At 32.4% G+C, this 12,232-nt stretch overlaps 1 protein-coding gene across 1 annotated transcript; it reads left to right on the top strand.

Moving 5' to 3' along the window:
• Window positions 1-419: 419 nt before the first annotated feature.
• On the top strand, window positions 420-2,486 carry LOC133818637 (plasmodesmata-located protein 7). The gene is made up of 3 exons (XM_062251638.1): window positions 420-1,288; window positions 1,855-1,968; window positions 2,150-2,486. Exons 1-3 carry the CDS (start codon window positions 544-546, stop codon window positions 2,155-2,157), a joined length of 867 nt encoding a protein of 288 aa, XP_062107622.1. The 5' UTR covers window positions 420-543; the 3' UTR covers window positions 2,158-2,486.
• The last annotated feature ends 9,746 nt before the right edge of the window (window positions 2,487-12,232 follow it).

Genomic DNA, 12,232 nt, shown 5'->3' with positions numbered 1-12,232 from the left:
TAAGTTAAGCTAACTTGGGCGTGCACGTGCATGCTATAATAAGTTTGTTTGCTGTACCAATACCTATTTACTGTTTACATATATTACATGGCAATGCCCCGAAGTATTAAAAATAAAATAAAATAAATGTTGCGTACATACTATTCGCAGCTTTGTACGAAGGATCCGTTTCCTTAACTTTTACTTTAACACAAGGTATGATTACTGGTAGAGTGATCATGTTAATAGATATGTATATATATAAATATACGAAAAAGTGGTTTTCTACAGCTTCCAACATTTTCATTGACCTATAAACCAACATTCGTTATATTTACTTATAATTTTTTCTTTATAATTGTAAAGGCAATAAATAAAATAAAAAGAAAGGAAAAGTTTATAGAAAGCAGTTCAATGAAAATGAATAATAGGAGAAAACAAAATACAAATGTTTATAGTCCCTATTAAGCTACCAATGGTGCACATTTCTCCCCACTTAACAACATAAGGCCATAACTCTCTCTCTCTCTCTCTCCAAAGAAAAGAAACTAAGCTATTCAAAACATGTTGGCAAGAAGCAGAAGCACTACTCTTGTTCTTCCACTAGTAGTCACATTAGTCCACCTCTCTCTCACCTTGCCTTCTCTCTCCTCCTCTTCGTCCACCGACGGATTCGTCTTTGGTGGTTGCACCCAGCAGAAGTATGCGTCGGACTCGCCCTATGAGTCCAACATCAACTCGCTCCTGACCTCCCTTGTCAACTCGGCTACCTACTCCTCCTACAACAACTTCACAGTGACAGGCTCCAGCTCCCACGACGTCGCGTATGGCCTCTTCCAATGCCGGGGCGACCTCGCCATGCCCGACTGCGCCACTTGCGTCGCACGTGCCGTAAGCCAACTAGGCGGGTTGTGCTCAGAGACGTGCGGTGGTGCGATTCAGCTCCAGGGTTGTTACGTCAAGTACGACAACGCCAGTTTTCTTGGGGTGGAGGATAAGACGGTGGTTCTCAAGAAATGTGGGCCCTCCGAAGGTTACGACGAAGATGGGCTGGGCCGAAGAGATGCTGTCCTCGCCTCCCTCGCGGGTTCTGGTGGGCCGTATCGGGTCGGTGGATCGGGTGAGGTACAAGGCGTGGCCCAATGTGTAGGGGACTTGAGCTTCGGAGAGTGCCAGGATTGTGTGTCTGAAGCCATCGGACGGCTCAAAAACGACTGTGGTCAAGCAGTTTATGGTGATATGTTCTTGGCCAAGTGTTACGCGAGGTATTCCACCGCTGGGTCTCATTTTTATTCCAAGCCCCATAATGGTAAGCTCACCTAGTTCACTCTTATTTGATTTATCTCTTCCACAAATATTTTTTTCTTACTTATCCCAATTTTTTTTTTCCTTGATTTGTTGATTTTTAGTTCACATGGTTTTTTTTAAATAAAAGTTTTAACAAATGTTATAATATTAAAATTTCTGGAATTCCACCTTCCCCATGTCCCAATACAAAATTCTAAATCAAGTTTGTGCCTGTCCATATTTTAACATTCTCGCTTTATCTTTGTGTTGTTTTTTTCCAAATAATATTTTCTTTTTACAGATTCTTTAGAAATAGAAAAAGTTACAGTTCATACAATACGATGTTGAAAAACAAAGTGAAATAGATATAGCAAGTCTTGATCATAATCAATTTGTTAGTCACTTTCATCGTTACTTGATTTATCGCTTGGAATAGTATGTTACTGAATGAGTCAGTCATATTGTATTGAAATTAGGTTATGAATGAAAGTCTCTTAGGATTTATAAGAATTAATCTATTTTATTAAGAAAGAAGGAGGGGGTCTAGTTCAATGCTTTATTCATATTTTTAATTGAACGAAATTGCAGATAAATCAAGCAATGATGGTGAGAAGACATTCGCAATTATCATTGGATTGTTAGCCGGAGTTGCCTTGATCATAATCTTCCTTGCTTTCCTTCGAAAGATCTGCGAAGGACATGGTAATTTTTATTCATTTTTGTGTGTCCTTTTTCTTTGTGTGAAATATATGCGCTTCATTATATTGTTATTAAATATAATTATCAGCTTTAATTTAAACTTAAAAATGAAGAAGATAGATGAACAATGATTCACTGACAGTTTAATAAACTTTGGCTTTTACTTTTTTCGCTTTGTATGCAGGTAAATAAATTATTAAGTTATTATATAGTTACATGGCGAAGCCTTTATGAAAACCCACGACGCTGAGCAAAGTGACTTGCTTTTTGGTGGCTTCCTTTTTCTCTTCATTATGTAACTTTCTTTTCTCTTTTTCCCCTTTATTATTTTGGATTTTCTTTAAAAGTCGTTCCAAAAAAGAGATGGGAAAGATGGTATGATGGGGCACTTGCCTAAAACATTGTTAAAAAAGAGGATTAAGATTCCAAACCTACTCTCCACTTAGCATAAAGAAATTCTCTAATGTAATAAAAAAAACCATATTCTTTTTGTAAAGGGCAGATGATATGTTTTTCTTTGTGATTGATTGTCCATGTCTTGGTTTTACTATGTTATTGAACCTTTTTTTTCCAATAATTTGAGTTCTTTTTTTTTTTTTTGAGGTTTCATACAGAATGTTTATTTTTATTTTTGTAAGTCTCTTGAGTATCTCGGCTACTATAAGCGTATCCCTTTAGCACTTTTGTAGGACCAACAGTTAAAAAATAGTAAGAGAACGAAATTGATGAGAATAATTTCGCTTTGCTATATGTATCTAAGGAATTCAACCAGTATTATTGGCTACTAATTCAGCAACACAGAATATTCTTCAAATGAAAAAATCACCATCATTATTATATTATAACATGTGGGTAGAAAAGTAAAACAACAAGAGTAGCCCTAACTTATACTATTAATTTGGATATTGCAATCTATATTAACTATAATATTCTTATCAACTTCAAGAAAATTCTACGATAAGATATGCATTTTTACCTTATTGGTAGGGCATGATCCTACTTTATGCACGTAAATAAATTATAAGCATATATTTTTTCTATGATAGTATTTATTATAGTCATAGCAAGTTTCCTATAATTCTTCAGAAAATTCTAAATAATTTAGAGTATCGAGATCAAGACTCAAACAGTCTATTGCATGAGTATTTTTTTTTATATATATATTCATTTAGAAAACAGACTTTCTCAACTGTAATTTCAGTACCGTAAATTAAAAATTTGCAAGAGACCTGCTACAATGACTATCGTTATAAAAAAAAACTAAAGGTATAATTGATTTATGTGCATAAAACAGGATCGTGTCCTACCAGTAATTTAAAAAGGCGTACATTGCTCTAGACTCTCCCTTTATTAAAGATGACTTTTTGTAAAATATATATAGCTATTTTAGCATATAAATTATATTATTATTAACTAAATAATTCATACAATTTTATATATTAAAAATGTATATCTAATGGATTCTTGATTTAAAAGTTTTTAATTTGTTTTTGTCAACTTTAATGAAACTTACAAATATTTAACAGAGTCTTACAATTATACTTTAAAAACTAATTAAAAAAATATTAGACGATATATTTAATAATTATATTCATATAAATTTAAATATAGAAAATATCATTATTATAATAATATTCAATACATGATCCTAATTTTCATTACATTTTTTCATTTTGTATAGGTTAAATTTTATTATATAGATTAGTACTTAGGATAAATAACTATTATACAAACCTGCATAAAAAAAAATTAAATTTGCTCTTTTATTAATTTTCAAATAAATTATACATGAATACTATTGGAAAAAAATATTTGACTGATTTTATTTAATAAAAAATTAGACATTTAATAGAAATTTGATTATTTTACAAATTTTTTATTATAACTAAATTAAGTGATTAGTAAATGTTAATAGAGATAAGATATAATTTTCAAATATATATTTTTAAAAAGTACTATTATGTATTATGGGTATATTATAAATATTTTAGAGTTTAAACAACCAATTTAGAGATATATATGAAGTAACTTTTTTTTAAAAAAATTATAAATAATATTTTAGTTAAATTTTTTTTAATATGTTTACTTCATACATTATATTAAATGTTTTATTTTATAATATATGATATTTTTTATTCATTTAAAATTTATATGATAATTAAAATAACATAATAAAAATAAATTAATATATTTTAAATATACGTTTTATATATATATATATATCTTTAAATTACTCTATCAATTTCTAAATATATTTATATACTATAAATGTGAGTTTAACAAAAATTGTTGGTTTCTATTAGATTTAACACTTTTTTTATTGTTTTCTAACACCGATAGTCTTAAAGTTATCTAAATAAGATAAATAAATTTTAAAAAAAAGTAAAACAATAATAAAGTCATCTAAATAAGATTAATAAATTAGAAATAAAAATAAAAAGTAATAAATGAGTCATAATAATTTCACATTACATATTTTAAAATTTAATATTAAAGAATTTAAATCACTCTGTCAATTATGTTTTCAAAACTAAAACTGAAAAATATTTATGTGTTTAAATTTATTCTTTTGTTTCTTTTATTGATAATTTATTTTGTCATTTAATGTATTTTATTTATCCAAACATATATGTAATAGTGACATAATACATAAATATACATATTTATTATTTTGTTGTTTAGTTTTTTTAATGAGAAATTACTTATTTTAATTGTCTAAGCCATTAATTAAATAATATATATTTATACATAACTTTTTGTTGGCTTTAAATTTGTTTAAATTAAATAATTAAAATTTTATCAAATAAACTTTTTAGAGTTAGAAAAAAAGTATTTAATTTTAAAACTAGAATTAACATATATTATATATATATATATATAATAAAACACAAAAAATACCAAAATTTAAATTATTATGAACAATAAATTTCAAACAAATGAACATCATCAAATAATTTACTTTAACACTAGAATGCTCCATATTCTATATGTAAAAATATAATAATTTTTTAATCTATAAACAATGTTTTAGTTTAATTTTTTTATAATATATTTATTATTATTTTATAATATATGACATTTTTTTACTTATTTAAAATTTAAATAATAATTAAAAAATATAATAAATATAAATTAATACATTTTCTAAATAAAACTAAGCAAACGTGTATTGCATATTGCATATTAATTGCAACTAGTATATATATCATAAATATGAATTTAACGAAAATTTTTGTTTTCCATTAGATTTAAAAAAAAATTGCAGCAAAAATCATTAAAAAGTCTGAAAAGTTGTACTAAAGTCACTAAGTAGTTTTTCTTTTGCGACAATAGTCAATAAGTAGGCTGAAATAATTTTTTGGTAGCAAAAGTTAGTAAGTAATTTGAAATATTACACATAAGTCAGTAAGTAGATTTTTAGTTGCAAAAACTCATATTTTATACTAATTTTACTCAGTTTTAATTAATTAACAAGAACCTAAAAATATATAATTCTAACATTGAAAAATTATTTGAAATTTATTTTACAAATAAAAAAAATCAAAAGTTATAACATAAAAAAGTATTTAATTTTAAATAATCTAAGTTTTAAGTCAATTTTTGTTGTATTATTTTCTAATATTTAATTTAACTAATATTGAGTGATATTTTTATATTAGAAATTTTTAAATCATTTTTTATTTTTAAAAGAGATTCTATTTATTATATTAATGTTATGAATATATATATATATATATATATATATATTTAGAGAATTATTGATTAATTAAAATTAAGATAAGATTTGTGTAAAATGCGACTTTTGCAACAAAAACAACTACTTAATGACTAGTGAAACATTTTAGATTACTTACCGACTTTTGTTGCAAAAAAAAAAACTACTTAATGACTTAAGTGTAATCTTTCACACAACTTCCTGACTTTTGCCACCAAAAAAACTACTTAGTGATTTAAGTGCAATCTTTTGAATTACTTAATGATTTTTGCTGCAGATTTTCCAAAAAAAATGTTTCCTAACACCGTTAGTTTTAATGTCATCTATATAAGGTAAAAAAAAACATAATAAAGTCATCTAATAATAAGGTAAATTAATTGAAAAAAATATTAATAAATGCGCTATAATAATTTCTCATCGAATATTTTAAAATTTCACATAAAAGTATTTAAGTTACTCTATTAATTATATTTTCAAAACTATATCAAGAAAATATTTATGTGCTTAACATTTATTCTTTCCGGTCACTTATTAATTATGTATATTGTCATTTACCTATTTTGTTTATACAAACATATATGTAATGGTGAAATAAGTCATAAATAAACATATTTTCTTATTTTGCCGTTTAGTTTTAATTTAATAAGAAATTACTTATTTTAATTGCTCTAGCCATTAATTAAATATATATATATATTAATTTATATATAACATTTTGTTGGCTTTAAAACTTTTTAAATTTGATCAAATAAAATTTTTACATTCTTAGTTTTAATTTAGAGTTTTTTAATATTGTATTATATTAAAATTCATAAGTAGTTTTCTAAAAGAAAGTTAGAAAAAAAAAGTATTTAATATTAAAACTAGAATGCACCATATATGTTGTTGACCCTTGATTTGGTCAACGACACGGAGTCAAATAAAATAATAGAAATTAGATGAATTCAAGTCAAGAAGATAAATGACACAAGGATTTATAGTGGTTCGGCCCCAAGTGATGGTAATGACCTACGTCCACTTAGTGTTCTTATTAATGTGAAGGGAACCTGCGATCAGTAAACAAGGGTTTACTGAGTTTCACAAGCTCAGTAATAGATACAAAGAATTATGTAAGAACAATTATTTTCTCTCTTAGTCCCCAAAGATCCTTCTCATGAGCCCTTTGAGTCTTATTTATAGGCTCAATGATCCACCTATGGGCCAATGGGCCTTGATTACATTTAATACAAACATATATGAATAATAATGGAAATTACACATTTTTCATAAATATAAGATTAAATATCTCTAGAAAATATCTGGCATAATGCAACCAGCCCTGGTCGCCTATGAAATATCCCCTTTGTTGTGTGAATTCTCCTCTGGTCGATGGTCGACCAGAACGTAACTACTTAAATAGTCACGCGCATCTCACGTGCGTACTAATCTTGCCACATCATCAAGTGAGTCTTTTTTGGGTAAATATTTGCCCCTCAAGTTTATTTTATTGCGACCGGCATTTAATAAACTTACTCGACCAGCTATTCGTCTGACTTGTCACATCTGTCAGCACATTTTCGAAAAAGTAAGCAATCACGACTTTTACAGTTTTCCAAAAATATTTTGACGGTTATTGCGATTTCTCATACATCGAAATCCCACTCCCATCATTACCTTTTCAACTGCACCACGATCAGTATAAATATATCACCTTTCCAATTTTCACTTTTTACCGAAGCTTTCTCTCTCTTCAACAACTCAGAAAAATTTTCACGAAAAAACCTAGAAAACCTCTGTGATCAGAGACGCCTTCGACTAGCTTTGAGCAACAATCTTCGTGATTCCTCTGCAAACCACAATCCAAGTAAGTTTCGAACCCACCTTCTCTTTTATGCATTCTAGAATAAATTTCATGAGTTTTTCTGGTTGTGCCTCCATTGTTCTTGAGAAAAAGCTATTCGGGTAATCGAGTTCATACAAATATATATATATATAGAAACAAGTTAGAATAGGGATTTTAGTTAGTATAAAAATCTTGGTGGAGTTTAGAAATTAATGTGGGACGTAGGAGTACTGATTTAGGGCCCAAAATCGAAATGAAAATTCGATTTTACTATTTTCAGAAAAACTGGGTTTTTCCCGCCTGTATTCAAAGTCAAAAAGTTTTCTTGAAAAAACTTTTTACATTTGCTTTTGGATCTATTTTTTCAAACTGCTCGCATGTTTGTAGTATTTATATTAGGATGATGCTGGTCGTATAAAAGCTTAACTTTTATACATGAGCAACATTATCCTTATATTTCTCTTCTTCTATCTATTGGTCGTAGATTCTCACTTCTCCTTTGCTCTTTTAAGATATTCATGCACGATCCTTGGGGAGGTGAGGGACCAATAGACAACGATCTTCTCGCGTTGCTGTTCGAGGATCAAGAACAACCTTCCTTTCCTTTCCCTGAGCCTCCATTTTCACATCACAATCCCACGACCAGTCCTTCAGACCGTCAGCCACACATGGGTCGTGTCAAATACACAGCTCGTAAGATAAAGAAAACCACCAATCCTCCTTCTAACCAACCAGCGACCAATACTGAGGGTCCACCAAATGACCCTTAACCTCTAAATTTCTCCCCACCAGACATTCAGCCAAAATCCCGTCCTCGCGATGGCCATCGAGCATAAACGGACTGGTACGTCGCCCCTCCTAGTGTCATATCGACCAGGACGGTGGCTAAGTATTCCAAGAAGTATGGGCTTCCTAGAGTTACATTACACAAACTCACACCCGACCAAAGGGCAAACGTGCCTGGAGCTGCCTTCAGCGCCTGGTCGAGGTTTCATATTTAGGCAGGGGCAATCTTACCCTTGCACAAATTTTTCCAAGGGGTGGCCAATTATTTCGAGGTCGCCCATTTTCAAATAATACCCCAATGGATATAGAGTGCTGATATCCTTTACAACCATAAAAAGTGGCTTGTGCCTATACCACATGAGATCAACTATATGTTCGTTCTCAAGTCCAACCCCAACCAAAACAACACGGGGTTCTTCCACTTCTGCCACCAGGAATCTGCTCGCATATTCCTGATTGATGTCACTTACAAATCCAATGTAGGAAAATACTTCCAGGAGTACTTCCTTACGAGAGACCTGGTCACTAACAACTTGGCCTTCACTCGATGAGGTAAATTTTTCAATATCTGGTCATTTATTGTTGTTAGTTTTTCCTTTCATTGTCCTTAGCAAATTGGTGTTGCGCCTAGGTCCATGGCACTGAGCAGACCCCACTCCAAAAATGGAGATAAGGGCCACAACCTTAGCCATAATGACGAACATAGAGAAGAGCGTGAAGGAGTTGGTTACTGAAAGCAATCTAAGGCTGGTCGGCCTCTGGAACCTCATCAGGATGTGAGGGAATCCACCGCGGGAGTGCTACTGGAGAGGAAATCCCCGAGCAACAACAAGATGTGTCACAGCGCTAGAGGCAACGACCAACGGAAGTGACCATCCGAGAACCACCCAGCAGTCCCCGGGCTGCTGCTGCCCCTACCCACCATGGGAGGGGAAAACAAAAACTGCCAGAGTACACTGGCCCTATATCTGAATCCTCTGACGAGAACGGTATAGACCTCTCACTCTTAGATAACTTGCCTATCCCTTATCACTTATTTGACAGGGACGACAACTTTAAATTTACGACTAGTAATTTTAATTTGGACTTCTTCGAGGCAGATAGTGAGTGTAGTTGTACTTCTATAGATAATATATCGACCAGTAATGATAGCTCGGGTATATTACTTAGAATTTCCCTTTTCATTATTCCATTACTTCTCTAAACTATTTTTTCTGATCGTTTGTTTTTGTTTTGCAGTCATGCATTATGAAGATGCCTTTGACATGTACGCCAATGTCGAAGCTCCTGCGAGCAAAAAGAAACGGAGCAGGAGGCATCAGGGGGAATGCAGTGGTGAGCCTTCCAAGAAAAAGGCTTGATCAGATGACCCCCCGGCTCCAAATCTTTCCCAAAATACAACTCCTCCTCCTCCTTGCAGTGGTCCTTCCTTCGAGCAGGCGAGGAGATCCCTAGCCACTGATTTGTTGAGCAGCGCCTTTAATGCCACCCACAAGAAGTTGCAAAGACTGTCCAGGCACCGCCGCAGCCAAGAAGCCGTTTCCCATCTTCCTCTGCTGAAGAACAGCCAAGTCATGAGCCGCGGGCTGTTTGAAGTCCTTAGTGTAAGTGTTTTTTTTTTAGTTTCAGTCAAGCAACATTTTCTCCAATTGCCTCTAACCATTTCACTTCTTTTTTTTTTTTTTTTTTTATAGTTCGCAGGGTATCCTGACCATGAGCCGTAGTTGGCGTCGTGCTGAGGAGATAGAGGCCAAACATGCCAAGAAGACTAAGGTGTTCAAGGAGAAGGTTAACGCAGCTGAAGACAAAGTTACCAATCTAACCGAGGAGTTGAAGAGGAGCCAAGAGGAGTTGGCCAAAGCTGTTGCTGCCAAAGAAAAGTTCAAGGAGGCTTCGAAGAACAACTTCAAAGAAGCGACCAAACTCCAAAAGGACCTGACGGCTAGCATGAAGGAGGCCACTCAGCTGGGGAGCGGGTCAAGCTGCTCGAGGAAACCAATTCCCAGAACCTGGAGAAGTTCAGAGGAGCAACTATCAATTGCTTCTATTTGTTTTGGAAGAACAACCTAGGAGTGAATTCCGGCTACCTTCCTGAGCAGGTGAGGCAAGTCGAACTGGGGAAGTGCGCTGCTCGCCTGGAAGAGGAAAAGAAAGCTCAGGAATCTCCTGAAATTTCCTTGGCAACAGGCATTGATAGTGCCGAAAAAGATGCGGGGACAACAATCGACCAACAATCTCAGCCAGATCCTCCTCCAGCTGCACAATGATTTATAATTTTTTTTTTTTGTAACTAAAACACATGAACAACGGTTCGTATTGGTTAGACAATTTTGCTCCATAAGGTAGCTTTTCTTTTAATTATTAATTACATCCGAGCAGCAATTGCTTGTGGTGTAAAGACATTTCATTATGATATTATAATATCTTTATAACTATTATTGTTATATTATTTTATAATATAATGTAAAATTATATTATATTATAATATAATGTTTTAGATTAAAATAAATGTGACAAAGTGTGTCACATATTGTAACATATAATAGAGAGTTACAATATTTAGATATATGAGATATATCCAAATAATGTAACATATTTGGTGTTACAAATTTGTAACTTCCAAATATTACCCTTTATTGTGTAAAATTGTTGTTACACAATATTGAGATGAATTTCATAAAGTCATATGTGATATGGCTGTTAGAGATATGATTTTAACCCCAATAATGTGTTTTGGGAGTTACAAAATCATTTGGGAGGGTTTGGAACTGTTTGGAAAAACAGCACAATTTTTTGTGCTGAAATTGGTCAGTGACCGTGGCCACCAATATTCAGTGGCCGCGGTCTCCAATGTCTCTGGCCGCGGCCACAGGCAAAAAACTGACAAATTTTCAGTTTTTTCAATATTTGTTGAACGGCTCAAAAAACCCAAATAACTCCCAAATCTCTTTTTTAATTCCATATTAATCCAATTAAACATTGGTAACAGGCATGGGGGTTGGTGGAATTTGAAATTCAAAGGGTGTCTCTAAACTCTATAAATAGGAGCCTATAGCTCACTTGTAAGACACAACATTTTTCTATCCATTAGAGCACTTGGCTAGAAACACCTTGAGGCTTGATAATTCCATAAAGCTTTTCCAATATCTGAGAGAGATCCCTTAGTGCTTGAGTTAGGGGGAAATAAGCTTTTGGACAAAGGTTTTAAACCTTGTTCAAGTTGGTGATCCCCAACCCTCTTCACTTAGGTTGTGTAAGTGAGAGTTTACTGGTGTTTCTATTATTCTTTTTATTCTATTGTTTTTCTTCTTATTCTCTTGTTCTATTTACTTGTGTATTTTGTTTAAGAGTTGTAATCTTTTCTTTTGGTCCAAACACTTTATTTTACTTGTAATCTTTTGCTTAGAGCTGTATTCTCACTATTCTCTTCTTCTTCATCATCTTCTTCATTTCCTTTGGTTATTTGTAATTTTCAGTTATAGAGTTGTAATATTATTCAATCAATCATTATTTATTTGTAATATATTGCATAGAGTTGTAATATTATTATCAATTTCCATTAAGGCAATACATATTTTCCTAACATTCAAAAGCTTATCCCTTTTTGTTTGAATGGAAGGGGAGACAATCAAGATCATGAACCAAGACCTAGTGAGATTGGATAGGTTTGATGGATCCAATTTTACTAGGTGGCAAGACAAGGTGAGGTTTCTTTTAACCACTCTTAAAATCGCCTACATCCTTGAGTCATCCTTAGCACCTCTAGCCGAGCCATCCGACAAAGACACTCCCAAGGAGGTGGAGAAGAGAAGGAAGAGGGAGGAGGACAATCTCCTTTGTAGGGGTCATATCCTCAACGCCCTGTCCGATAGGCTCTATGACCTATACACCGAGACCAAATCGGCCAAGGAGATATGGGATGCACTAGAGAAAAAGTTTAAGGC

Source organism: Humulus lupulus, chromosome 2, assembly GCF_963169125.1.
Source record: "Humulus lupulus chromosome 2, drHumLupu1.1, whole genome shotgun sequence".
Lineage (NCBI taxonomy): Eukaryota > Viridiplantae > Streptophyta > Magnoliopsida > Rosales > Cannabaceae > Humulus > Humulus lupulus.
This window is presented reverse-complemented; position numbering and strand designations above follow the sequence as displayed.